Genomic DNA, 27,967 nt, shown 5'->3' with positions numbered 1-27,967 from the left:
TTCAAATAAGCACTCCCAAACTTGGCCTAAGAGAGTTCAATGATGTGCACGAAAGACCATCAGTTAAACCAGCCAAGAGTGGTACTTTTTTCAAGGATCTAAATGGAATGAAGGGAGGATAATAGTTGAACTTAAGATTGTAAAAAGGACTTGGAGGCCTTATACTTCAGCAAAAGATATGGCCAGGGAAGCAGGAATCACATAGCTCACAGCTAATTCTGAACGATTGGAACAAGACTTTGCATATTATTTATGCAGAGAATACAATCTACACATATTTTCTTTTGTCCTTGTGAGATGGTAGAACCTCAATGTATTTTTACATGCATACAATTTTTTAATAATGCAAACAAATATTTTAATCTAAAGTCTAAACATAAGCCATTTATTTTATTAAAAGACAAGTTGTAACAATCAATACAAAAGGTAAGCTTCAACGATAATACATGATATTAATCATAAAGTCCTATATGAAAAATCAGTAATAGCTTCTTTTTGTATGAACAAGTCATCCAAAATTAATATAACAACTAATGGGATATTGTACTTATTATTTGTAGTACGTAATTGTTGCCTATCCACATCCATTGCCCGCAATGCTTCATTTGCGTGTTGCCGTGAGCGTTCAAGCTCTTGCTGCAATGAAGATTGCTGGGATGATGCTCGCTCAGCCACTTCATTCACTTCACGAAGGTGGGCTTCAAGGTCATCCTTTTCCTGAAAGTCACAATTCCAGTCAAGATACGGACTCAACTCCTACATAACTAAGAGGTGTTTCTTTCTTTAGGAGAAAAGCAAGCTCCACAGTTTTAAGGCAAAAACTGTCCAAGACCAACACTAATCGCATCATATATATATATATATATAATCACCTTATCATATATGTCTGTCTTAATATAAATTAATTCTATTTCATTATTGTCCCATGTTTTTGCTGAATATTGCCCCCCACTCCCCTACACACATAAAGAAAGGAAAAAAGAAGAAGAAGAAGAATGCTCATATCTCCACCAAGAAAATTTCCTAAGTTTTTCAATAAACTTATAAACAAAAGAAAAAAATAGGGAAAGGCGTATTGGTTCGCTTCAGCATAGATGCGGATTCAATTCCCACAACCACCAAATTTGGGGGGCAGGGGGTTATTAGTGGTGCACATCACAAAAATATCAAAACAAAAATAGAAAGCTGTGGGCACAGAAATAACCTGTTTAACGCATTTCAATCACTAAATTAGAAAGTTCATTCATGCTTAGAAAGGCAAAGTTTACAAATTTCAGGAACTTGAATCAAGAATTCATTTAGAAATTCCTTTGTTTTGCATATGCATGTTGTTGGCATATTGCTATAAATATTTGTTTTGGAGCATGATTAGCTGATGGTATATAAAATATAAATAGAGCATAAAACAAAAGGTGAAAGTGGTGGAGAGGTTCATTTAAGTTTTCTTCCAATAATCCTATACTGGTATGGAATTGCCACAAACAAGGGGAACACCAAATGGTCAAACTGTCAAAGGATGCACTCTTTCTTGGAAAAACAAAGGCTAAACTTTTTGCAAATGATTTCTGGATGCTTATAGTCATACCTTTTTGTAAATTTTTGAAGGTAATATATTGCCAACTAGTTAAAAACTAGGCACTAACAGGTCGCTGCATCAACTATAGAGGTCAAAATGACTACATTGCTTCGTTTTTTTTATCAGCACAAAATATATTTATTTTATTAGATTTAATTAAAGTAGTTAGTATAACTTGATGACAGGAATATAATCCCCCACTTTCAAACCCAAGTTACATAGAAGCCCAAAATAGTTGTTGTCTCATAACCCCTTGTTTGGCAAGGAAATCAGCTAATCAATTTGCAATTCTTCTAACCCATGTAAATTCAGCCTCTATTAACCTTGGCAATCCTTTCCGCTTCCCTTATCACATGTTTAAGAGTCCAATGAGTACGATTGTTGCAGTTTTCCCATGAGATAACTATTTTTGAACCCCCTTCCACCTTAACCTATCTAAAACCCAACTGCTTTGCTAACCAAAGACCTTGCAACAGTGCCAACAGTTCAGCCTTCAAAAAGTTTCCCAGACCAATTGGCCCAGAAAACAAGGCCAAAATCCTCCTCTCAGAAATTCTGATTACCCCTCCTATTCCTACCATACTCGGGTTTCCAATGGAGCTTCCATCAAAAATCCAATTGGACTTTGTTGCTTTCCAGCTTACTCTATCTTTTTCTCTCAATGACTGCTATTTAGGTCCAGGCTCTTAGAATGTCAGTAACTAAGAAGATTTGGAAGCTATCCAATGTCTTTACCCATAATGCCACCTTTAATTTTATGTTGTCCATCACTTCCTCCAAAGTCCTGCTTTTTTCAGAGAAGATCCTATTATTCCTTTCTTCCAAAACCACCCAGCAAATTGCTGCTTTAATGGCTCTCTAGAGTACCTTCCCTCTTTTTTTTTATTGCCTCAAGAAGTTAGAACTGAACATGCCCACCACACCTTGAGGGGTCCCACCTGCACCCAAAAAGAGAACAGAAAAACTCCCACTTGATTCATTGCATTGATAGTATTGCTATCCCTTGCTTATCAAAAAACAAACAAAAATAAAAAAGATGCTATCCCTTCATTGTGATTTCAGCCAATTCCTACAGGCCCACATTTCGAACATCTTTGGAGCACAATGAGTATTTCTGCCATCCATTAGGGAATCAGTTCTATGTCAGCAGCTAAAGGGCCTAAATGAAAGGAGGTAAAGATGTTCATGGATTCCAGTATGCAAAAAAAGTTCAGGGCAGCGTCTTACTCTCAGTTTTTTATTTATGATTCACTGTACATGCATCATAGGCACGAGTCGCTGTAAAAAATTGGACTGAAGGCCTACTTATACTCTGTTCTCCCAATAAAGCTTTTTGATTACTTGTGCATGTGTGTCTGTACAGCTAGATAGATTGTGTGTGTGTGTGTGTGTGAGAGAGAGAGAGAGAAAGAGAGAGAGAGAGATGGAACTATGACTTTCTAGACATTCTGGAAAACCATTGTATAGCTCCTTGTTGAACAATTTGTCACATGCACGTCCTTTTGCTTTCTGATTAATAATAATACCTTATTTTCTCCCAAGAAAAGTTCTGTAAGGTGTAGATGAAACAAAGTGACATGGCCATTTCTTGTACAAGGGCATCTAGTCCCTCATAGAATTATTGTATAATACGATTTTTTTATAGGTAACAGAAAGTATTTCATTATATAAACAAGAATATACAGAAAGTGATATAATCAGGGAATGAGTACCCCTTAAAGCATATGTAACAACTAAGTTCAATGCAATCACTCCCTACCCAACCCTTACATATAATACAATTTTAATTCTATCTGTCAACAAATATTTCATATGCATCCAACTGCTACTATAACCACAATATATTAAGAAATACATAGATAAAGGTAGTTACCTTCTGTATCTCTTGAATACGCTGCTTTGCCCGTTTATGAAGCCTGCCAAATTTAGAGTCAAGTTCAGTGTACTTCTCATCACGCTCTTTTATTTCTTGGTCCATCTTCTGTTGAACTACAAGAATAAACAACGAAATTAATTAAAATTTTATAAAGTCAAAAAGAACATTTAGAGACATTGCAGTGTTTTTTTTTGATAAATGAGTGGAATTTTATTAAACCAGCAAATAAGAGTTACATGCAACCTGAGGAAAGGCACGAGAGACAGTGCAGTGTTAAGGGATATGGAATGGTATTTTATTTTTTTATTTTGCAAGAATTTTTCTTTTTGAGTTCTATTTTTATTTGGTGACAACCCAGTATTTCATTTTTCTATAGTTACTACTCCTGCTTCTCTTAATTAAAAATGTTGAAGATCAGCTCAAGAACATCATGTCAGTGGGACACACTGACTGCAGAGCTAATTGGACTCCTGCAAGGATTAAGATTTGCTAGGTACTTTGGATTCCTTAATTTGGAAGTGGAAGGGGACTCTCAAGTGGTCATTGCATGATGTAGCACCCAAATCCCATGAATCTATAGGCATACTTTTAGGGAGATTGTGAGCATTGTAAGGGAGCTGGATGTTACTTTCAAATGGGTGAGAAGAACAGCAAATGGGTGGCAGATACTCTAGCTAAACAAGGGGCTAGGAGACCCCAATTGTTTTGGGCTGAACTGTAAACTGTAATTTGGAAAAGAACACTCTCACCATGTTGTAATTGTCTGTTCTAACTCCAATAAAACATTATCTCATTGATCAAAAAAAACATTGTGTCTAGTTACAGGCATTAATGGTTGGTAAGCATTAACAAATACCCTCACTTCAGAGATGTCAATCCAGTGCAGCTGCACAGGAACCTTGTTGAGGTGCTTCACCCTTTCAGGGTTTGAACCTCAACCTCAGCTCACTCTTCGCCTAAAACCTATCTGTGATTTCTTGTTGATGGGAGCTATAGAGATATTGATGGCAACCGAGGGCCAGCTGGGATTGGGATACACATTTTGGATGCCAATAGTTCTCTCTCTTGTGGGCTTTCAGTGTCCAATTGGGGAAGCTGAGGTTGCTAAAGCAAAGTTAGAGCTTTTCTAGTGGGTCTAAGGATGGACAAATCCATTCAAGTAAGGCCTTTTCTTGTTGACGGTGACTCAAAAAATATGATTGGTCGGGTCTCAAGTTCTATTGTGGGGCCATGGAGATTTGCCCATTTCTTAACTGACATCCGGGAGATTTCATCAGAATTTGTTGTTTCATATAGATGGACTCCAAGAGAATTAAGTTCATTGGCTGATCTTCTTGCTAAATCAGGGTGGATAAGGCTTCTTCATATAGTGTAAATACATTGCCTATGTAAATCTGGTCAGGTTTTTCTTTTTGTACATCTCCCCCACTTTTCCTTTTGAATGAGAGTTACCATTTTTCAAAAAAAAAAATAATAGTAGGAGTACAAACTAGGGTACACATGACTGGAGACCAAGAGATAGCTTAATACAACATCTTCCATTTTCAATAATTCATAACAAAGGAGAGATTGATGAGGATGTCCCTCGTAGGCAAAATGGAGGGGTGTACCCAGAGTCCTATGTGATACTTTGGCTAAAAGGAAAATTGTATAAAACAGTTGTACAGAGTAAAGTGTTGGGTAGTCAAGAAACAACATATCCAACAAAAAAATGAGTGTGGTGGAAATGTGAATGCTTAGATGGATGAGTGGTGGTAAAACTAAGAAGGCTGTGGTGAGAATGGGCCAAATGGGCCTTAATGTCTTTATTTCTTTTAAGTTATGTTTTAAGTTTATGTTCTTTCAGTTATGGGCCTTTTCTGTTTTGTTTTATTATTTCTTTAGTGCTGGCCGCCCCATTAAGGGCATCCAGGGAATTATACTCAGCTTCTTTTCTTCTCTTTTTCTATATTTTCTAAATTATTGCAGGTGTGTTTCACAACTTGGTATCAAAGCAAGTTCTCACCTTCAACATCTTCCTCCTTTCTTAGCCCATATGCAGTGTGTATGGAGAACAAATCAGCCAATCAATCAGCAGCTTATGTAGCCCAGTTAGGAGGGTTTTTGGAGAATTTCTGTGGAGATTTTTCCTGAAAACCTTAGATAATTGAAGAAATCTTGTTACAGGTCCTAGAGACACTTTGTAGCTAGCGGTTGGGGATCAAAGGGGAGCTCTTTGATTTCTACTAAGGGTGGCTTGGATTGGACAGTGTTCTAGAACCTCTAGTAGCAGCGGTTGAAGCCTCTCTCCTCTCATCCTGTTGGATCCTGTGGAACCCTAGTTTTGGGTGGTTAAAGAGTTGTTGTTTGCTTGGAATAGAAAATCTAGCTTAATAAAACCCTAATTTGATTTTCGTTCGCACATGTTCACTCAATGGAGCAAACTGGAGGAAAAACCAAATATCCCACAGATTCAAGGTTTGGACATGGGGGGCTAGTGGAGACTCTGTTGGGGGCAATGACCACTATGAAATTGGATGGAACCAATTATTTAGCTTGGTGTTGGTTAATTAAAATACACGTGTGTAATAGAGGGAGATGGAGTTACATTATCGAGAGCAAGAAGAAATCGGCGAAGGATGACCCTACCTATGAAAGGTGGATGTAGGAAAACTACACAGTAATGGGTGGGTTAGTGAACTCTATGCAGCCACATATTAGTCAGCACTACTTATGGATGGAAGCTACAAAGGAAGTTTGGAATAGTGTCACAGAGACCTATTCCCAAAAGTTGAAGTTGCTCGGTTCTACAAATTGAAGAATGATGTGAATAATCTAAGATAGGGGAAAAGCCCTTAGCCATCTATTTCTCCATGCTGAAATCTATTTGCTAGGAGATTGATTTGATGGAGATTGTTGCTTGGGGTTGTACAAAGGATGCAAAAACACATAGGAAGTTGGTGGAAAGAAACCAGGTCTTTGAGTTCCTCACCGGACTCAACCCGGAGTATGATATTGTGAAACAGAATGTTTTGGCAAAGGATGAGGTGACTTTGTCTCAAGCTTATATGCTATAGTGGAGTAGTGAGGAGAGTAGAAGACAGGTTTAGTCTATAAAGCCGTACGTTGATCACAGTAGAAATCTGTTGAATTAAAAAATATGAAAGAAAGTAGTTTCTTGAAGAGAGAAGGAGAAGAAGAGAAAAAGAGAAGTTGAAAGAAAAGAGAGCAATAATCTAGCCGCCCCCTTCACTTATTATTTATACTAAAATAATAGAACAATACAAAGACAACTATGCCCTTACAGGGCGGTAAAACATAAAACAGCATATATGACACTCAAAAAACATAATAAAATTTGGACTCACATAACTACTGTGGTCCCCACCTCCTATCTAACAATTAACATAAAACATCTACTCAGAAAAACATCATAAAACTAATTAATCTTCAAAACTCCCCCTCAAGTTGGGAGTAAATGTCACACATTCCCAACTTGCGTAGATCATGTTCAAGCTTGTTCCTTGCAACCCCTTTAGTGAGAACATCAACCAGTTGCAACTCTGAAGAGACATAAGGCAAACAAGCTTCTCTGGTTGTTACCCTTTCTCTTATAAAGTGTCTATCCACTTCAATGTGTTTTGTCCTATCATGCTGAATTGGATTGTGGGCAATATTGATTGCAGCCTGATTGTCACAGTATAACATCATAGGTTCATCTGCTTTCACCCCAATCTCACTCAAAAGAGATCTAACCCAAAAAAGTTCTAAGACACCATGAGCCATGGATCTATACTCAGCCTCTGCACTTGACCTTGCCACAACCGCTTGCTTCTTACTCTTCCAGGAGATCACGTTTCCACCTACAAAGGTACACACTCTTGATGTAGACCTCTTGTTAAGATGTGCCGAATAGGGGTAGTTTAATCTTCTTCTGTTTATTAAGTAACTTGCTTATGTGGCAGTGTTATTAGAGTTACTCTGCCCCACACTTAAGTAAGGGCATTTCTGTCTTTGTAAACATTATTAGAATCTAATATAGATTAAGGGGGTCGACTGGATGGGTTAACCATCAGATTTTCGACAAACCCTTCTTCTTCTTCTTCTTCTTCTTCTTCTTCTTCTTCTTCTTCTTCGGACTACTATAGTAGCAGTCGAAACATGGTATTAGAGCCATGCTCCTGACCTACGTCAGTTGGTAAAGCACCTCAGCATTGTTCGTGACTAGACCTTCATTTCTGGACAGTCAATGGAGGGAACTGGTTCGCCCTAGGTCAGAAACATTACAGCTTGTCTCTCTACTGCGCATAACCTTCTTCAACAAGGAAAGTGACTTCAGCAGTGAATGGTTGATTGATATTCTCAAAGGAAGGTCAGTTCTCTCTTCTTCTAGTGTTACTTATATTCCTGGGTAGAAACCCTATAAGAAGTTGTTAGTATTGATTAGAACCTAGAGAACTAGGTTCATTGTTGCCCTAGGAAGGGCTGTGTGTGCAGTAGCCGAATGGTGTAGGGCTGCTGTAAGTTGTTGAATGGTGTAGAGCTGTTGTAAGTTGTTAATTGGTGTTAGGGCTGCTGTAGGTGGCCGAGTGGTGTAAGGTAGAATGCAGTGACATTGCTGAACTCCTTGTGGTTGTGTAATGCCCTCTTAAGTGTGTTAAACAAGTCTGAACTGGGTGCAGCAGATTTGACTGTGTTGTGGTGCTTGTGATGCACAATTTGTTTTGAGTGGTTGTAAGAGGGCCTACTTGTGATTAGCAATTGATAAACTGATGCTTATGTGGGACGTAAGTGTGTGAAGTCAACAATAGTGTGAATAAGAACAAGTGTGTGCTTCCACTGTTGTGTTTAGAGGCTGCAATAGGTGCTGAAATATCAAACTGTGAACAACATCAATCAGTTTGTAGCTGAGAAGTAAAGTTAGGCAACTGTGAAAGAGTATAATGGCAGCAATAGGAGATGGCTACAATGATCAGAAACCTAGTATAGTAATTTCCTCCGACTACCTAGGGGTACAAATGACCTCAATTAAGATAAATGGGGAGAACTATGTTCCATGGGCTAAATCAGTGGAAGTTTTTCTCAAGACAAAGAAGAAAGTAAAGAATGTAAGAAATGAGAAGCCACCAGTTGACTCTCCAGGGTTTGATGATTGGGAACAAGAAGATGCTCAAATCATGACTTGGCTGTGGAATAGTATGGAACCCAAAATCAGTGCCAACTTCATGTTCCTTGATACGGCTAAGGATATAGGGGAGCATGCTAAGAAGCTATATTCTGGACAAAATAGCACAACGAGTATATCAGCTGTATCAGGAGTACTTTGATTTACAACAAGGAACCAAAACACTAGAAGAGTACTATGCCTGCATGAAGAATATAAGGAATGAACTCAATGTCTATCATCCCCTTACTCCAGATATTCAAGTTCAACAACAGCAAAGGGAGCAGCTAGATGTTACAAGATTTTTAGTGGGGCTGAAGTCGGAATATGAACCAGTTAGAGCTCAAATATTTGGGGGCTCTACTCTTCCTACACTTGAGGAAGTATTCTCAAGACTTCGTAGAATTTCTTTGGGACAGACAGAGAACCCCACACAGTCTGATAGATCGACACTTGTGACAACTAGAGGTGGTGGACATAGTACAAGAGGGGGAGGTCATCCCAGAGGGGGCCGTGGCAATTCCATGATTGGTCGGGATGGCCGTGACTCAGGGGGAGGCCGTGACAAAGGAAAAAATAACTCTACAAGGAAGTGTACTCATTGTGGTAGGGAAGGACACACAGTGAATTTCTGTTATGACCTACATGGCCCTCCCTCTAAATGGGCTAATCATGCTGTATCAGGCGAGGTTACTATTAGTGACAATAAACTGGCAGACCGAACACCTCCCACATCTACATCTACTTATAGGAGGGAGATGGTGAGTTTTCCGTGTGATGAGTATGAGCGGTTCCTTCAAACTACTTCACAGCATACCATTGCCACATATGCCCAATCAGGTATTGCTTGCATGTCATCTAAAACTTTCCTGGATTATTGACTCTGGAGCCTCAGATCATATGACCGGGACACCAGGTGTGTTCTCTTCTCTTTCTAAAACCTCCACATCACAAACCGTTACACTTGTCAATGGGTCATCATCTCTCATCTGTGGTGTTGATAATGTTGACATGGCTTCTGTCCCCTTATCATCTGTTTTATATGTACCTAAGTTTCCATTCAATCTTATGTTTGTTAGTAAAATAACCAAAACTCTTAACTGTTTCGTTACCTTCTTTTCTTCCACTTGTGTTTTTCAGGATCTCAAGACGGGGAAGAAGAATGGTAGGGGGCATGAAGCTGGTGGATTGTATTACCTTGATGGTGGTGGATCTTCAATTGCACTTCAGACTTCCCTTACTCCTCTACAATGGCATTGTCGATTGGGACATCAATCTCTCAAGGTTCTCAAGATGTTGGTTCCATCATTGAGTCAGTTGTCAGTTTTACAATGTGAGTCATGTCAGTTTGGTAAACACCGTCGTGTGTCCTTCAGTCCAAGAGTTGAGAGTCGTATGTTGAGTCCTTTTTCTTTGGTTCATTCAGTTGTTTGGGGTCCAATCAAAATAGAGTCTTATAATGGGTACAAGTATTTTGTTTCATTTATTGATGATTGTTCAAGAATGACATGGATTTACTTAATGAAAGAAAGAAGTGAATTATTTTTCATTTTTCAAAAATTCCATGCTGAAATACGCACACAATTTTGTGTTCCAATCAAAGTTCTCCGTTCAGATAATGGTCGTGAATACTTTCTTACTTTATTTCAACAGTATTTAGAACAGCATAGCATTATTCATCAAACCTCGTGTGCTTTCACCCCCCAACAAAATGGGGTGGCTGAACGGAAGAATCGTCATCTTTTTGAAATTGCTCGGTCTATGCTTCACCACATGAATGTTCCTAAACGGTTTTGGAGTGATGTTGTACTCACTGCATGTTTTCTCATTAATCGGATGCCCTCTTTTATTCTTCATGGTCGGTCCCCCTTCTCCATCTTGTTTCCCACTTTATCTCCGTTTCCATTAACTCCTCGTGTCTTTGGTAGTGTGTGCTTTGTTCATAATCTGAGTCCTGGAATAGATAAGCTAGTTGCACGCTCAATTAAATGTCTTCCTTGGCTACTCTTGGACTCAAAAAGGGTACAAGTGTTATAATCCCATTGCCCGAAAGTACTATGTCTGCCCTAATGTCACCTTTTTTGAGTTTGTCCCCTTCTTCTCTAGTCATGAAGCACCCTTGTCCTCACCCTTACCTCCTCTTCCTCCTCCTGTTAGTGATTCAGTTCCAGAGGTTGTTGTTGGAGTAGACTCATCTCCTCATCCAGTGCAGGTCACCACTGAACGACCACTGATCCGACAAGTGTATACACGTTGAACGACACCGACCCCTCCTCCTGCTTCTACCTCATCCACGGATCCTCTCATGGCTCCTATTGCTGAACCTTCAGACCTTGACCTACCCATTGCCTTATGGAAAGGTAAACGTAGTTCTACACTCCATCCCATTTCCAATTTTGTTTCATTATCTCATCTTTCTACCTCACATCGCCAGTTTGTTTCACTTTTGTCTTCTATTTCCATAACTAACAATGTTCAAGAAGCTCTTAATTCACCTGGATGGCGGTGGGCAATGGAGGAGGAACTTTCTGCTCTTCAACATACTCAAACGTGGGAACTTACTACTCTCCCACCTAGTAAGCATGTTGTGGACTGTAAATGGGTGTATACTGTGAAATACTTTCCAGATGGTAGTGTGGAGCGTCTGAAGGCCAGACTTGTTGCTAAAGGTTACTCACAGTTGTATGGTGTAGACCACATGGAGACATTCTCTCCGGTGGCTAAAATTGGTTCCGTTCGTGTCCTAATTTCCTTGGCAGTTATGTATGATTGGCCTCTCCTTCAACTTGACATAAAGAATGCCTTCCTCCATGGTGATCTAGTGGAGGAGGTATATATGGACCAAGCACCTGGGTTTGTTGTTCAGAGGGAGGGTGGTAAGGTGTGCAAGCTGAAGAAAGCAATTTATGGGTTGAAGCAATATCCACGTGCTTGGTTTGGGAAGTTCAACGAAGTAGTGAAGAGTTTTGGAATGAAACAATGCCAGGTTGATCACTCAGTGTTCAGCTATGACTCAGAAGCTGGGAAGATTTTATTAGTGGTCTATGTGGATGATATTGTCATCACTGGTAGTGATAAATTGGGGATTGGCAAACTAAAGGTATTTCTGCAAAATCATTTTCAAACAAAGGACCTTGGAACATTAAAGTATTTCTTGGGAATAGAGGTTGCCACGTCAAAACAATATGTGAATTTGTGCCAAAGGAAATATGTCCTTGATCTATTAGAAGAAACAGGATTGTTAGGTGCAAAACCGGCTGAGATCCCTTTGGAACCAAATGTTAAGTTGAGCAGTGATACAGGAGAAGTATTTGAAGATCCTAGAAGGTATAGACGACTAGTGGGAAAGCTGAACTATCTAACTATCACGAGACCCGACATCTCCTTTGCAGTCAGTGTGGTGAGCCAATTCATGCAGAAACCTCGTATACCTCACTGGGACGCAGTCCTTAGAATTGTGAGGTATTTGAAAGGAGCTCCAGGCCGTGGGCTATTGTATAAACCAGGAGGAAAACTGGAAGTAGTTGGGTATACATATGCAGACTGGGTAGGCTCAGTGAGTGACAGAAGATCTACTACAGGCTATTGCACATTTCTAGGAGGAAATCTTGTGACATGGAAGAGTAAAAAGCAGACGGTTGTGGCCAGAAGCAGTGCTTAAGCCGAATATAGGGCCATGGCTCACACTACCTGTGAATTAGTGTGGCTGAGGAATCTCCTACAAGAACTTGGGTTTCACATGGATAAACCTATGAGATTGTACTGTGACAACCAAGCCACACTCCATATCTCATCCAATCCTGTCTTTCATGAGAGAACAAAGCACATAGAGGTTGATTGCCACTTTGGAAAGAGAAGGTTCTTGCTAGAGAGATAAATACAAAACATGGGGGCTCCAATGACCAGTGGGCAGATTTGTTTACAAAAGCTCTAAGCTCAGGGAAAGTGAACTATCTATGTAACAAGCAGGGATTATATGACATATATTCTCCAGCTTGAGGGGGAGTGTGAAGATGTGCCGAATAGGGGTAGTTTAGTCTTCTTCTGTTTATTAAGTAACTTGCTCATGTGGCAGTGTTATTAGAGTTACTCTGCCCCACACTTAAGTAAGGGCATTTCTGTCTTTGTAAACATTATTAGAATCTAATATAGATTAAGGGGGTCGACTGGATGGGTTAACCATCAGATTTTCGACAGACCCTTCTTCTTCTTCTTCTTCTTCTTCTTCCTATTCGAACTACTGTAGCAGCAGTCTAAGCATCCTACCCAGTCTGCATTTGTATAGGATTCTACCTTCAAATTCTCATGATTTGAGAAAAGAATGCCTCTGCCAGGGTGTTTTTTCAAATATGCAAGTATTCTCTCAATAGCTTCCCAGTGCTGAACCCGAGGTGCATGCATGTACTGACTCACAACACTGACAGCATAAGAAATATTTGGTGGTGTCATACATAGATACAGTAGTCGGCCCACCATTCTTTGATATCTCCCCACACCCTTTACCAATTCACCATCCACACCATTAATTCTGTGATTTGGATCAATAGAAGTGTCTACTGGTCTAGTCCCCAGCTTCCCAGTCTCTCACAGTAGGTCAAGTACATACTTTCTCTATGAAATGAAGATCCCATGCTTGGATCTTGCAACTTCAATCCCTAAGAAGTATTTGAATTCACCAAGATCTTTGATCTCAAATTCTTGTTGCAATGATTTTTTGAGATCGTAAATCTCCTCCAGATCATTTCCTGTCACCACTATATCGTCCACATACACAATCAGAATTGACACCAAAGCATCTCTCCTCTTCACAAAGAGGGTGTGATCAGACTGTGTCTGTGTGTATCCAAAACGGATGAGTGCCCCTCTGAACCTATCAAACCAAGCCCTAAGTGATTGTTTCAATCCATGCAGGGATTTTCTGAGTCTACACACCTTTCCTTTACCAACATTTTCATAAAAGCCTGCTAGAATGTCCATAAATACCTCCTCCTGTAAATCACCATTGAGGAATGCATTTTTGACATCAAACTGGAACAAGGGCCATGAATAGGTGGCTGCTAGAGATAAAAGAATACGAACTGAACTCATCTTAGCTACTGGTGCAAAGGTTTCTAGATAATCAACACCATAGGTCTGAGTATACCCTTTTGCTACCAACCTTGCCTTGCACCTCTCTATCTTGCCATCGGCCTTATACTTCACTGTGAATACCCATCGACATCCGACTGTCTCCTTGTCTGGGGGGAGATCAACTTTTTCCCAAGTTTGGTTTTTGACCAAAGAATCCATCTCATCTTGCATGGTTGTTTTCCACTCAGGTTTGGAGAGAGCCTCAGTAATATTCCTGGGTATAGACACAGAATCCAAGGAAAAAGAAAAGCACGGTAGGAGGGTGATAAGGCACTGTAGGAAAGATGATGTGAAATGCAGTGAGTTGTACACTTTCTCTTCCCCTTACGAAGTGCAATGGGAAGATCAAGGTCAGTGGAATCAGCTGCAACAATGGTGTTAGGGACAGAAACATTATCATCAGAAAACATAACAGGCTCAAGAGGAATACCTGGAACTGTATCTGCCGAATCTAGAGTTTCAGAAGGACTGACAGAGAGTGGTGTGGGTTGAGGATGTGTGGAGTCAACCATCATCTGTCGGCGTTCATATTGTTGTGAGGCTGCCCGTAGTGGCTCAGGTAATGAAACTGGAAGTGCAGGTGGTGGCTGAACTTATGGAGGCACCACAGAAACAGGAAGAGGAACAGATTATGAGTTCTCCTCCCCAAAACTCTCCCCCTGAGGAGAACCACTCGAGAAGAATGTGGATTCAAAAAAGGTAGCATCCATAGTGACAAATCTGCTCCTCGACACTGAGTCATAACAGCAATACCCCTTTTGGTTCTGAGCATACCCAAGAAAAACACATTTATTGGCCTTAGGATCCAATTTCTTGCGATGAGGGCTAAGAATGTAAACAAAAGAAACACAGCCAAAAACCCTCAGATGTATATGAAATATCTCTCCATCTGGAAAAAAGGAGGCTAAATGGCACCTTAAACCCCAAAGTCCGTGAAGGAACACGGTTAATCACATGTACGACTGTAAGAACTACATCTCCCTAGAACTGCACAGGAACTGAAGCACACACCATAAGACTCTTTGCCACCTCCACAATGTGTCTATTTTTCCTCTCAGCAACTCCATTCTGTTGCGGTGTATATACACAACTGCTCTGATGAACTACACCATGTTCTAAGAGATACGTGGTTAGGTCCTTCTCAAAGTACTCTTTGGCATTATTTGATCTAAAAACCTTAGTTCTCACTCAAAATTGTGTGAGAACCATCTGGTGGAATTGTCGTACTAAGTTAGGAACCTCATCACGTGATCTCATCAAATATATCCAAGAATATCGTGTATAATCATCCACAAACAAGAGAAAGTAACGGAATCCTCCCATGGAAGGGATTTGATATGCCTCCCATACATCAGTGTGAACAATATTAAAAGCAGAAGTACTTCTTTTATTACTTGGTTTAAAAGACTGTCTACAATGCTTTCCTAACTGACAACTCTCACACTCCAAAGTAGATAATTGAACAAACTCAAACAACTCTGGGAAAAGACATTTCAAAGAATTAAAATAAAGATGTCCCAAGCGATTGTGCCAAAGCATAATCTGGTTTACTGACTCTGACCCACTATTGTTGCTGCTGCTAACATGATAGCCCTGATGTCTCGGAATCTCATCCATAAGGTAGACTCCATTCACCTCACGACCACTCCCAATCATCTTCTTTGGCTCCAGATCCTACAAAACACAATTACCAGGAAGAAAAGTCACAAAACAATTCAAATTTTTTGTCAAAGAACTAACAGACAGTAGGTTGGTATGAAGTCTAGGGACATGTAAGACAGATGACAGAGTTATATCATCGGTCACTCAAACTGTCCCCTTCCCAGCAATGGGCATATGTGAACCAACTGTTGTAGAGACTGTCACTACCAAAGCACAACTGATAGGAACTGAAAATGGTAGGGGCATTATTCATATGCTCATATGCTCTTGAGTCTATAATCTAGGGAGGTCCCTCCTTACCTGAAGTGGATGCAAGATTCATAGTTGCATATGAACTACTTGTATGTGCAAATGAAGTGGTGTAGTTGGCTCCTGCATTCTGTTGTCCATCTAGAAGGCTAGAGCTGGGTGAATCTTTCTTACTCGTGAGTTGTCCAAACCTCTCCAATTATGTTATCATTGCTGATACTACAATAGATTCCCAATCAGTTTGGGAGAGAGGGGCTGAAGAGTCTCTTGTAGTGGCTACATTTGCATTTCCTTTCTTGTTTCTTATCCGAGTAGGCATAAGATTTGGATGAAGCTTCCAACAAGTGTCCCTGGTATGCTTAGCCTTCTTGCAATAATCACACACCAAGTCCTTTTTATCTTCCCTTCTAGTCTCACTACTCCCCCTGTCTCCATTCGGCTTAGGTTTTGTTGTACCAACCATAGCCGATTGGTCAATCCCAGGCTGTCTTAGCATTACATTCCTCCTACTCTCCTCTCCAGAGACAAAAGCATAGGCCTGAGAGAGTGTCACACCCTCCCTAGAAAAAATATGTTGCCTAGCAATGTCAAATTCAGGGTTCCGCCTTGCCAAGAACTCAAAAACCCTATTCTTCTCTACCAGTTTGTGATAAGTTGTTGCATCATTTATACTTTTCCATACCACAGTTTCTAAGTGATCTATTTCCTGCCATAGGGTTTTCAGCATGGAGAAATACACAGCAAGAGGTTTTTCTCCCTATTTCATACTTATCACCTGATTTCTTAACTGATAGGCTCTAGCTTCATTTTGCTTCTAAGAGTACGTTTCAGTCACTCCATCCCAAATCTCCTTAGCAACATAGAATTACACAACCAAGACATTACCATGTAATTCTCTTGCACCCATCGGGAAGAGTCTGTATTAGGTTTCTTCTCCTCCCCAGTGAGATACCCTAATTTTCCACGGGCACCAATAGCCATCTTAGCTGATTGTGCTCACTCCAAATAATTTGTACCATCAAGTTTTACTGTAGTAATGATCCCAGACCCAAAAATATCACTACTACCTCCAACACCCAGTCCCACAATACCGGTAGATTTCATCTCGGTATTCCAACTCTCCATTTTACTTCAAACAGTTCAACAGTAAGAAAAAAATAGATTGGAGACCTTCAAAAAATAATTTAATACCACACACAGAGAAACCAACCCTTCTGGAAGAAGAAAACCCTAGCTAGAGGGAAATCTCTCTCCTCCCAACAGAGAGAAAAGTGAATCGATCACTCCGAGAGGCCTAGAAAATTTCAGAAACCAAACCGCCCTCTTCAGAAAATCAAAAGAAAACTAACAATACCTGGGCGCCCAAGATCATATCAAAAACAAAGAGTCCAACTTTTCTAGGACTCTTCCTCGTACTCCAGTTCTTCCTGATTTTGATGCCGAACAGTAGAACACCTTCCTGATGTCTAGATCCCACCAAAAACTCCAAGAACTAGGCAATCTATAGCAGATCGATCAGCCCTTTACTACTTCATGCAGTCGACTGATCTAAGGCTGCATGAGAATGCTTCAAGAAACCCTAACCTAGCTCTAATACCAAGTAGAAATCTGCTGAATTAAAAAATATGAAAGAAAGTAGTTTCTTGAAGAGAGAAGGAGAAGAGAAGTTGAAAGAAAAGAGAGCAATAATCTAGCCGCCCCCTTCACTTATTATTTATACTAAAATAATAGAACAGTACAAAGACAACTATGCCTTTATAGGGCGGCAAAACATAAAACAACATATATAACACTCAAAAAACATAATAAAATTTGGACTCACATAACTATTGTGGTTCCCACCTCCTATCTAACAACTAACATAAAACATTTACTCAAAAAAACATCATAAAACTAATTAATCTTCAACAGTCACCATGCCAATGTTGAGATGAACCTGAAGGTCAACACTAGGAAGAAAGATGTTATCTGTAAGTACTGCAAGAAGCCTAAACATACTAAAGACACTTGTTGGAAGTTGCACCCAGAGCTCATTCCTGCCAAACTTAAGAATGGAAATAGTGGAAAGAGGATTGAGAATGGAAAAGGTGGAAATGCAAATGTAGCCACCTCCTCACAGAATGAACTGGGGTAGAGTGGTACAAAATCAATGGGAAAGAAACTTGTAGACGCCAGGGCCGATGATGAAAAGTATGGCCGAATAACCAATCATATGAGTCTACTGCTACAGCATCTACTTCTTCATAGGCAATTCCTTCCTCTACATATGCACACTCAGGTATCCATGCCACTATAAATCATGCTCTATTTCAGGCACTCATAAAATCACTTACATAATTGATTCTAGTGCCTCTAACCATATAACCAGTGTTTCACATTTACTCACCTCTTACCAACTCCTTTCTGGCTAGGACAATATATCCCTTGTTGATGGCTCTCTTGCCCCTATCATGGGAAAATAAGACATTAAGACCTCACATGCCCTGACCTTATCATTTGTTCTTCATGTACCTAAACTCAATACCAATTTGCTTTCAATTAGTAATTTAACTAAAACCTTAAATTGCAATGTGATCTTTTTGCCTTCATATTGTGTTTTTCAAGACATGAAATCTCAAAAGGTGATTAGGAGAGGCTATGAGGCGAATGGGATCTATCTGTTAGACATGCCTATGCCCTATGCAGAGCCAAGTACAACCTCAAAGAACTAATGGGAAAGAAACTTGTAGACGCCAGGGCCGATGATGAAAAGTATGGCCGAATAACCAATCATATGAGTCTACTGCTACAGCATCTACTTCTTCATAGGCAATTCCTTCCTCTACATATGCACACTCAGGTATCCATGCCACTATAAATCATGCTCTATTTCAGGCACTCATAAAATCACTTACATAATTGATTCTAGTGCCTCTGACCATATAACCAATGTTTCACATTTATTCACCTCTTACCAACTCCTTTCTGGCTAGGACAATATATCCCTTGTTGATGGCTCTCTTGCCCCTATCACGGGAAAATAAGACATTAAGACCTCACATGCCCTGACCTTATCATTTGTTCTTCATGTACCTAAACTCAATACCAATTTGCTTTCAATTAGTAATTTAACTAAAACCTTAAATTGCAATGTGATCTTTTTGCCTTCATATTGTGTTTTTCAAGACATGAAATCTCAAAAGATGATTAGGAGAGGCTATGAGGCGAATGGGATCTATCTGTTAGACATGCCTATGCCCTATGCAGAGCCAAGTACAACCTCAAAGAACTACATTTGTTTCTGAGTCCATTAGTCGTATTATGTTATGTCATAGTCATTTGGGTCATTTGTCTTTCTCTTCATTTAGTCAGTTGTTTCCAGAACTATATAAAGGAATAAGTCTACCAAGTCTATATTGTAAGTCTTATGAGTTCTCAAAGCATTGTAAGAACACTTATCCTTCAAGTAATAAAAGATTGACTACTCCTTTTAACATTGTTCACTCTAATGTGTGGAGACCTTAGCGTTTATCTTTTATGGGTAATTTTACATATCCCATCCTATTTATTGATGACTTTTCACGATACACCTAAATTTACCTTATGCACTCTCGTGCTGAAGTGCATAAACTTGTGCAATAGTTCCATGAATATATACTCACTTAGTTTGATACCCGCATCAAAATATTTCAATCAAACAATGCTAAGGAATATTTTGAGAAAGACTTTACCTCCTACCTTCAGAAATTTGGAGCATAGTTTTCAAGGCATATAGGCAATTCTGGGCGACACTGGGGTGCCTAGTCGCCTTGTCACCTAGGCGTCCCCTACGCGATAACAATTTTATAATATAAAAAATTGACTTTTAGCTAGTTTCCTAGTTTTATATACCATTCAGCATGTATGTTAATTGAAAAAATAGCAAGTCTCTTAATTAAGAACATTAAATTTCCTCTAAAAAATGTGGCAAATCATCACACCTAAAAGATAAAAATCTTTTACATATATTAATTTCATTATTTTCAAAAATAATACTACTATAATAAGTATTTAATAGAGCAAATTCATATTAATTAACAACTAAAGAAGGTTATTAACTTTATATGATAAATATTCAAGATGGAAAGTAAAATAGAAAAAAAAAACAAGGATGGAGTTTCTATTTTACTTAATTAGAGAGACAGAATAGAAAAAAAAAAGAAATTTATTATTCTATTCTTTCTTTCCTCTTTCTTTTCTTTTCTTTCTTTCTTTCTTTTTCTCTCCTCAAAACCCTTTGATCTTTTAAATTTCAATCGTAAAACATTAAAACAAAGTATAATTGATATATATAGCATATAATAAAATGTATTAACACATACATTAATAAGATACAACAATATAAATGATATTATAAAAGGTTGTTGCCTTGTCATTTTTGTCGCCTAAGCAGGTGCTTAGTCGCATAGAAGGGTGCCTAGTTGCTAAAAGTCAAGCCATTTGGGCGAGGCACCCAGCCAAGGGCGCCTAGGCGATGCCGTGACAACTATGATTTAGGGTTGTTCATCAGAGTTCTTGTGTCCATACTCCACAACAAAATGGAGTAGCGGAGAAGAAAAATAGACATTGTGGAAATTACAAGGAGTATTCTTTTTGCTACCCATGTTCCTATGAAGTTTTGGGGTAATGCAGTTTTAACAACCACTTATCTTATTAACCGTATGCCTTCCTAAGTCTTGGGGTTAAGGTCTCCTTTTGGAGTCCTCTTTCCTGGTGCTGAGGTTTTCTCCATTCCTCTGCGTGTCTTTGGTTGCACTTGCTATATCCACATTCCCAGTTCCAAGAGATATAAATTTGAACCCAAGGCTCAGAAATGTATCTTTCTTCGTTTTGCCTCCACAGAAAGGTATTGTTGTTTTGATCCCATTAGTGGCACTCGGTTTGTTTCCATGGATGTCACCTTTGAAGAATCGGCCCCTTTTTGTAGTCATCCTTCTAAGGGGGAGAGTTCTCTTGAATTTTTTTCTTCACCCCTTCCTTTTCCAGCTCCGGTTGAGTCTTATGTCGAGCCCTCGACAATTACCCCCACTCCCATTAAGGGATCCTCTCCTTCGAAGTCTTTCATTCCTGTACCTCCCCCTCCTCTTGCTAGTCCTCAAGTTTTAGCATTCATCCTATTCTCCAAAGTGGTACCAACAGCAAAGGTTATGGCAAACATAGGTTGATCCCACATCTCCAATTGAGTTTCAGGTGCTTCCAATCACCAAAGAGAGGACAGGTTTGACATCTCCACCACCAGCACCCTCGTTTCTAGACCTTGACCTACCCATTGCTCTGAGAAAGGGTAAGAGGAAATGTACAGCTCATTGCATTTCCAAACACCTCTTATATCTTGTCATCCTCATCCTATTATTCTTTTCTAGCCTTCATTTCCTCTCAACCCATCCCAAAGTCAGTGATTAAAGCCTTAACCAAACCAAAGTGGAGGGATGTTATGAGGATTGAAATAGAAACACTTCATAAAAATAATACACGGGATATTGTTGACTTGCCAACTGGAAAGGAACCTGTTGGGTGTAAGTGAATTTACACTATCAAGTATCATGTAGATGGATCAATTGAGAAATATAAGACACGTCTTGTTGCCAAGGGATATACCCAGGTGTATGGGATAGATTACACTAAGACCTTTTCTCCAATTTCTAAAATGGCTTCTATGAGAATTTTTTTATCCTTAGTTGTGAGTTGGGATTGGCCTTTTTATCAGTTTGATGTTAAGAATGCATTCCTGAATGGTGATCTTACTAAAGAAGCATATATGTCCCTTCCCCCTAGTAATATATGGCAAGGTGTGCAAATTGAAGAAGTCATTTATGGCTTGATACAATCTCCATGTGCTTGGTTTGACAGGTATAGGGCTGCTCTTGACAAGAGTCTCTTGTTTAATTCGGCTACACTCAAACTCAATCAGATCAAACCCTCTTTGTTAAGAGGAGAAATACTCTAATTACATTTCTTATAGTTTATGTGGATGATATTATTATTATTGGCAGTAATATAGAAGAAGTTAATGATGTCAAGAAGTTCCTCAATTTTCAATTTGAGATTAAAGACTTGGGAGAGTTGTAGTATTTTCTGGGCATTGAGGTTGCTAAGTCCAAATAAGGTACCTTTATTTCTCAACATAAGTATGTGTTGGATCTTCTTATTGAGACTAGAAAACTTAGTGCTAAACCTGCCTCCACCCCTATTGATGTGAATCATAAACTCTCAACTAATGATGGAGAACTTTTAGCTGACAGGAGAGTGTTTCAACGATTACTGGGGAAACTTCTTTACCTATGTATGACTCGTCCAGACATTTCATATGTTGTGAACTGTAATTGTAATCAACCAATTCATGCATGCTCCCAGAGGCACACATATGGCTGTTGCAAAAAGGGTGCTACGCTATCTTAAAGGAATTCTTGGGAAGGGTATACTATTTGCTAAACATGGTCACATGAAGGTAGAAGCATATACAGATGCTGATTGGGCAAGTAATGCTAATGATAGAGGTCCGCATCAGGCTATTATGCTATTGTAGTTGGGAATATTGTTTCTTGGAGAAGTAAAAAGCAGTCATTGGTTGCTAAATCTTCAGTTGAAGCAAAGTATAAGGCTATGGCCCATGGGGCTTCTGAGTTGTTATGGCTTAGATCTCTCCTTGATAAGATGGGTGTCTCATGTGATAAGCCATTACTGTTATATTGTGATAATTAGGCTGCTATTAAAATTGTTGACTACCCAATTCAACATGATAAAAGTAAGCACATCAAGGTAGACAGACACTTTATACGGGAGAGAGTGGCCTCAAGAGAGGTGTGTCTTCCTTTTCTTACATCAGAAGAGCAACTAGCAGATTTTCTAACTGAGAGAGTTCCAAAAGCAAAGCTTCAACATTATGTAAGCAAGCTAGGCATGATTGACGTATATGTTCAACCTGAAGGGGAGTGTAGCGAGAATGGGTCGAATGGGCCTTAGTGTCTTTATTTCTTTTTAAGTTCTGTTTTAAGTTTATGTTCTTTCAGTTATGTGGGCCTCTTTTGTTTTGTTTTATTATTTATTTAGTGTTAGTCGCCCCATTAATGGCATCCAGGGAATTGCACTCAATTTAGAATTAAGAGAATAAAAGATATCTTGGTGGCTAGATAGAGAGGATCAAACTCTTCTCTTCTCTCTTCCCTTCTCTTCTTCTTCCTTCTTCTTCCACAAACCTCTACTGAAACCTTTCTTTCTTCTTTCTTCTCTTTTTCTATATTTTTTGAATTATTTCAGGTGTGTTTCACAACTAAGGGCATGATAAAAAATGAAATCATACAAAGGAACCTAGAAGTAGCTCCAATGGGTTATAAAATGAGAGAGTAAACAGATGATTTAGTCACATGAACAGAAGACCATCTATGACACCCGTTAGAAGAAGTAATCTGTTACAAGTTGAAGGGACTAAAAGACTTGGGTGGAAGTAATAAGAAATGATACAAGCACCCATAATTTAACAATACATTGAACAGAACAGAATGAAAAATAGGATTAATGTAGCCAACCCCATATAGTTGGGACAAGGCTTAGGTGTTGATGCTGATGATCCATTCAGTCCAAGAAATCACTGGATGGATTACCAGAACTCTTATAACGGCTTAAATACTCCTCTCATTTAGGGTATAGCACTATTGGTGGAAAAGTTTTGCAACTGAAGATTGGTTGGCTCCAGAGTAGGCTTAATAGCCCATAGATGTTGTTGCATTTCATTAGAAAAGCCCAGATCTCACCACTATTTTGAACAATTTGTTCTAATGGTTTCCTAAATCAGTGAATTCTGTAGCAGATGGGTTGGCCTGAGTCGGGATCTCAGATCTCTGAAGCAGATTTGTACCATGGTCTTGTTTATTAGGAAAGTTGTCTTTATGTTGGTTTTCTATTTTTGTTGTTTGGCCCGTTTAATATGTATGCTTGCTTGCTTCTCTGTTTTCTTCTTTTAGATGATCTTTTTAAGTAGAAATATGAATCAAATAACCAGAATTATAATTTTATGGTGTTGAGTAGCTGGAGGGGAAAAAAATTTGCATCTGACCTTCAGCCAACTTGACAGAAAGTTCTTGGGCTTTTGCATCTGCCTCGAAGTATGCTTCCCGAAGATGCTTCAAAGCATCCTCTGCAGCATTTTGTGTCAATTTCTGCTCCAGAAGTTCTTTGTTCAAAGATTCTATCTTTTCATGTAGCTCATTCACATTTTCAGACCTAACCCCTTCCTGCCCAGTTTTGCTTGCTTGACTGCAAGCCTCACTATGCAGGTTTTTCAAGCCTTCAAACTGAGCCTTCAAGTACTCATTCTGAAAATTGAGTTCGATAACCATCTGTACAAGCTGCTCACGAGTAGCATCAGAGTATTGGATAATATCACAGACCCCATTTTGCTTTGTAACATCGTCATCCCCCTTCATGTTCGTGTCAAACAATTGTTTCTCTGGTTTAACAGAAGATTCTTTATCACCTTCCGGCATTCCATTAATTTCTCCATCTCCTGTCGACATTACTGCCTTGATGTAGTCAGCGTACGGGCTTCGCAAATTGGAATCTGAGGATTGTAAAATGCATGAAAATCTTAGCAATGGGATGAAATATATAAAGGAAGATGTCGTTGACATGACAAAAACAACGGTATTAAAATCCAGAACAAAAGGGAAATTTAATGCATTTCTATATGAGAAGTAAGAAAGTAAGAAAATCCATCTTTCCCCTAAAAACGCTTAGAAAAGCGAATTTCTTAATAAATATAGACCGTCAAGTACTGATACTCCATTGGATCTTTTCTTTCTTTCCCACTACTTTTTGAAGTTGTAACCCGAATGCCAAAGAAGAGACCAGAGCCAACCCACCCACCCACCAATAAATAAGAGAAAAAGGAGCTTTGAATTGGAATTCTAATCTCCTAGCACAAAACGGAGGGAGGAAAGGAACACTCTGAAACACTATAATGAATATAATCTCGTTCTTTTGAAAATTTTTCACTCAAAATCCATCAGATCCTCGAATTACAACTTTATGCGCACGGCATATTGTATCAAGTCAATAAGATTTCAGCAAAGTTTCGTGATCTATCATGCTAAATTCTAATATACGAACAAAATCGAATAATGAAGATGAATTCAAGACGGACAGGATTGAGAATTGAGATTTAGCAAAGACCAACCTAATTAGTGTCAGATCCTTGAATTAGACTGCTCGAGGACTGATCAACTCCAACAAATGAATCAATACAAACAACAGAATTATATTCACTGTCCCTCGTGTTGAGTCCTTTAAAACAAGTGAAGCTGGTGTTAGATCGCAGGTCTTAGAGAGGCCAGACCTCGTCTCATGCTTACAATGTGTGCAAGACAAAATCACAAAAGGAAACGCGCTTCCCGTATTCTGAACACATCGATAACTTAAGCCTTCAGGGAATTTTTTAGGTATATTACACATGTAATTTTGTCAAATTTTCAATCGACATACCGGATATGAAGCATTCCGGGCGGTTTGATAACAGCTGAAGTCACTGAACTTAATGAATTATTGTTTTGTCTTTTAGTGAACAAGGCTCCGTTTGGATAAGCTTTTAGAATATAGTAAAAAAGAAAAAATAAAGTATTTTAAGCATTTAGTTGGAATTGAATTAAAATACATTATAATACAAAGCCCCAAAACAGAAAACCTAAGGGCTTGTATGCGAGGATTGAAGCTTTGATTAAGTTGTTTTCACTGGTGTAAGTTGGGCAGGCTAGGGCTTGGTTTAAACTCACTAACATGGCCCCATGTCGTACTACAATTTGATATACTTGAGCTCAAGCTGGTCAATCAAATCATACTAAAATTTGACACAAATGTGTATATGCATGCATGCAAATATGTGTCTATGTGATATATGCATCTATGTATATGGTTGGACTAAGCTTGGGTTGAGGCAAGGTTTAGCTGGATTTGGACTACCTAAGGGCTAGGTCCAGACCAAGCCCAAAAATAAAAAATAAAATAAAATAAATTTGAACTTTTAAACCCAACCCAGCCCAAGGATAAAAAATCTAAGCCCATCCCATGCAAAACTGCAAGCTGGGTTGGTTTGATCTTAGGTTGGGTCTGCCCAAGTTGCACCCCCAATGTTCACAAGGGGTTCCACGTAGTAGCTTTCTTGATGCAGCTGATGTCATGCTCTCAAGGTGTTTGCACAATTTTGACTTTCAAGGGATTAGGCTTGAATGTACCTCCCACCTTCCCAATTGTCATAGCAATATTAAACTTCTAAACTTCCCACCATAAAATATATGAGCATCCACCAAACATGTTTTGGACTTTCGTTTTAAACTTCAACTTTCATTGAATACTAGTGAATGACCCCATACTAAATACGGGGAGTCAATAATGTTAAATTTATATTTATTAATATTTTAAATAATGATTAAAATTTTAAGAAATATTTATTTTAGAAAATAATTTTTCAATAATTAATAAATTTTATAAATATGAAAATTTAATTATTGACACATTCATTTTGTCCATACACCAGGTTGATGCAAAACCAAGCTAGACCTAACTCAGAAGAAAATAGTTGCTTGGCCTATAAATATATAGGTATAGCTGGGTTAAGCTATCTATTAATACTAATTTTTATTAGCTTTTTAATTGTCAATAGTTGTTAGATAAAAACTTCTAAGTTTTAATATTTTTTTAATTAAGTTCCAAATTAATAAAACATAAACTAATTTTAGGGTCCTTTTGATTCACGGACATAATTGAAATTGGAATCAAAATCAAAATCGCCTCTTCTTGATGCCTATTTGGTTCAGTCGGGAATTGAAATCGGATTCCAGTTGCTATTGTTTAATTCATTTAGAGTTGGAATTGGAATAAACTACAAAATTTTCAATTTTGTATATTTTAATTATTAATTTACTATATTTATTTTTCTTGTATTTTATTAATTTGTTACTATTTTATTTATATTTAATTATTATTATTACTTTAATATTTTATGAATATTTTATTATTGTACAACTATTTTATTACTATTTTATTAAATGTTGTCTGATTAACGGAAACTTATTTTATTAATAGTCATTAATTTCAGGAAGTTATTTATAGTAATTAAATTTTCATGTTTACAAAATTTAATATTAATCTTACTGATTATAAATTCAATAATGTTAATAATGTATTAATAATCATTAACTGATATTAATAATTAAACTTTTAGTAATTAAACTTTCAGCAAGTACTTTTTAGTAATTACATTTTCCTATTTACAAATTGTAATATTAATACTAATGATTATAAAATCAGTAATGTTAAATTTATATTTTAAAATAAGTTATGTTAAATTCAGTAAATTTGATAATAATTTAATAATTATTAACTTTCCCTAAATTGAATTAGAAAAACCAGTTAACTTTTAGTAGTATTATATTATAATTATAATATTAATATTACTGATCTTAATACCAGCATTATGTTATTTATAATATTAATATTAGCATAGTTATTATTAATTAGTAGTAATTAATTATCCGTAATTAATTAAACCATGTGTGGTTTAAAACCCAACCGATTTAATTAATGTTATCTATTGACAATATGCTTATTAATTATCAGTAATTAATTAAACCGGATATGGTTATTAATTATAAGTCATTAATTATCAATATTTAATTAATCCGGTTTTGGTTTAACTGCATAAAACCGGGGTATCTTGGAAATCAGCCTAACTTAAATACATGAAACCGATTAACCTGATTCGTGTCGCTATTAAGTTTGACTCGATATCATAGCTCGGCCAAACCGAACCGACTTGACCCACCCATATGAGGCTATCTTCTCAATCCGAAACTAATACATAACTTGCTCGACAAAGCGATGAAAAAACAGCTATAGCGGCCTTCGAGAGGCCGAAGAAGGGTGCTTTATCACCCCCATTTAAACAAAATTATGACTTTAAAATTCGAAATAACAGAAAATAATAACAATGAAAGAAGAAATAATAAAAAACAATGGAAAACACAGCTGGGTTGTGATCACAGCCGCCGGTGAATGCAGTTGGCCGGTGTTCAATGGAACCCTCCATAATAAACCTCCCAGCCAATGGCGAATGGGCATAAATGATCTCTGGCCGTCGGCCGAATAAACAACCCTTTCTAACTCACTCGAGCCATCGTCTTCTCAAGCACTGGTTCGTGCTTCATTCAAAAAACGATGACTGACTATCCCATGAATCTCCACATTGCTGGAGGCTGGGCATAAATGATTGCCAATGGTCGGCGATGATTTCTAGTAGCCACTAACATTGATTGAAACATGTAAA

General features: G+C 38.2%; 1 protein-coding gene across 2 annotated transcripts in view; it reads right to left on the bottom strand.

Moving 5' to 3' along the window:
- Positions 1-25,152, bottom strand: part of ATGRIP (Golgi-localized GRIP domain-containing protein) — an 84,893-nt gene extending 59,741 nt beyond the window's left edge. For both annotated transcript variants that reach the window (XM_088942755.1, XM_088942756.1), the window contains exons 1-4: positions 24,827-25,152; positions 23,708-24,211; positions 3,450-3,565; positions 548-717 (exon numbers count right to left, since the gene is read on the bottom strand). In XM_088942755.1, coding sequence (XP_088798881.1) covers positions 548-717; positions 3,450-3,565; positions 23,708-24,167 — 746 coding nt within the window. In that variant the 5' untranslated portion in view covers positions 24,168-24,211; positions 24,827-25,152. The remainder of the gene's footprint in view (positions 1-547; positions 718-3,449; positions 3,566-23,707; positions 24,212-24,826) is intronic.
- Between the last annotated feature and the right edge of the window lie 2,815 nt (positions 25,153-27,967).

Source organism: Nelumbo lutea, chromosome 5, assembly GCF_056320005.1.
Source record: "Nelumbo lutea isolate HS-2025 chromosome 5, American lotus-T2T, whole genome shotgun sequence".
Classification (NCBI taxonomy): domain Eukaryota; kingdom Viridiplantae; phylum Streptophyta; class Magnoliopsida; order Proteales; family Nelumbonaceae; genus Nelumbo; species Nelumbo lutea.
This window is presented reverse-complemented; position numbering and strand designations above follow the sequence as displayed.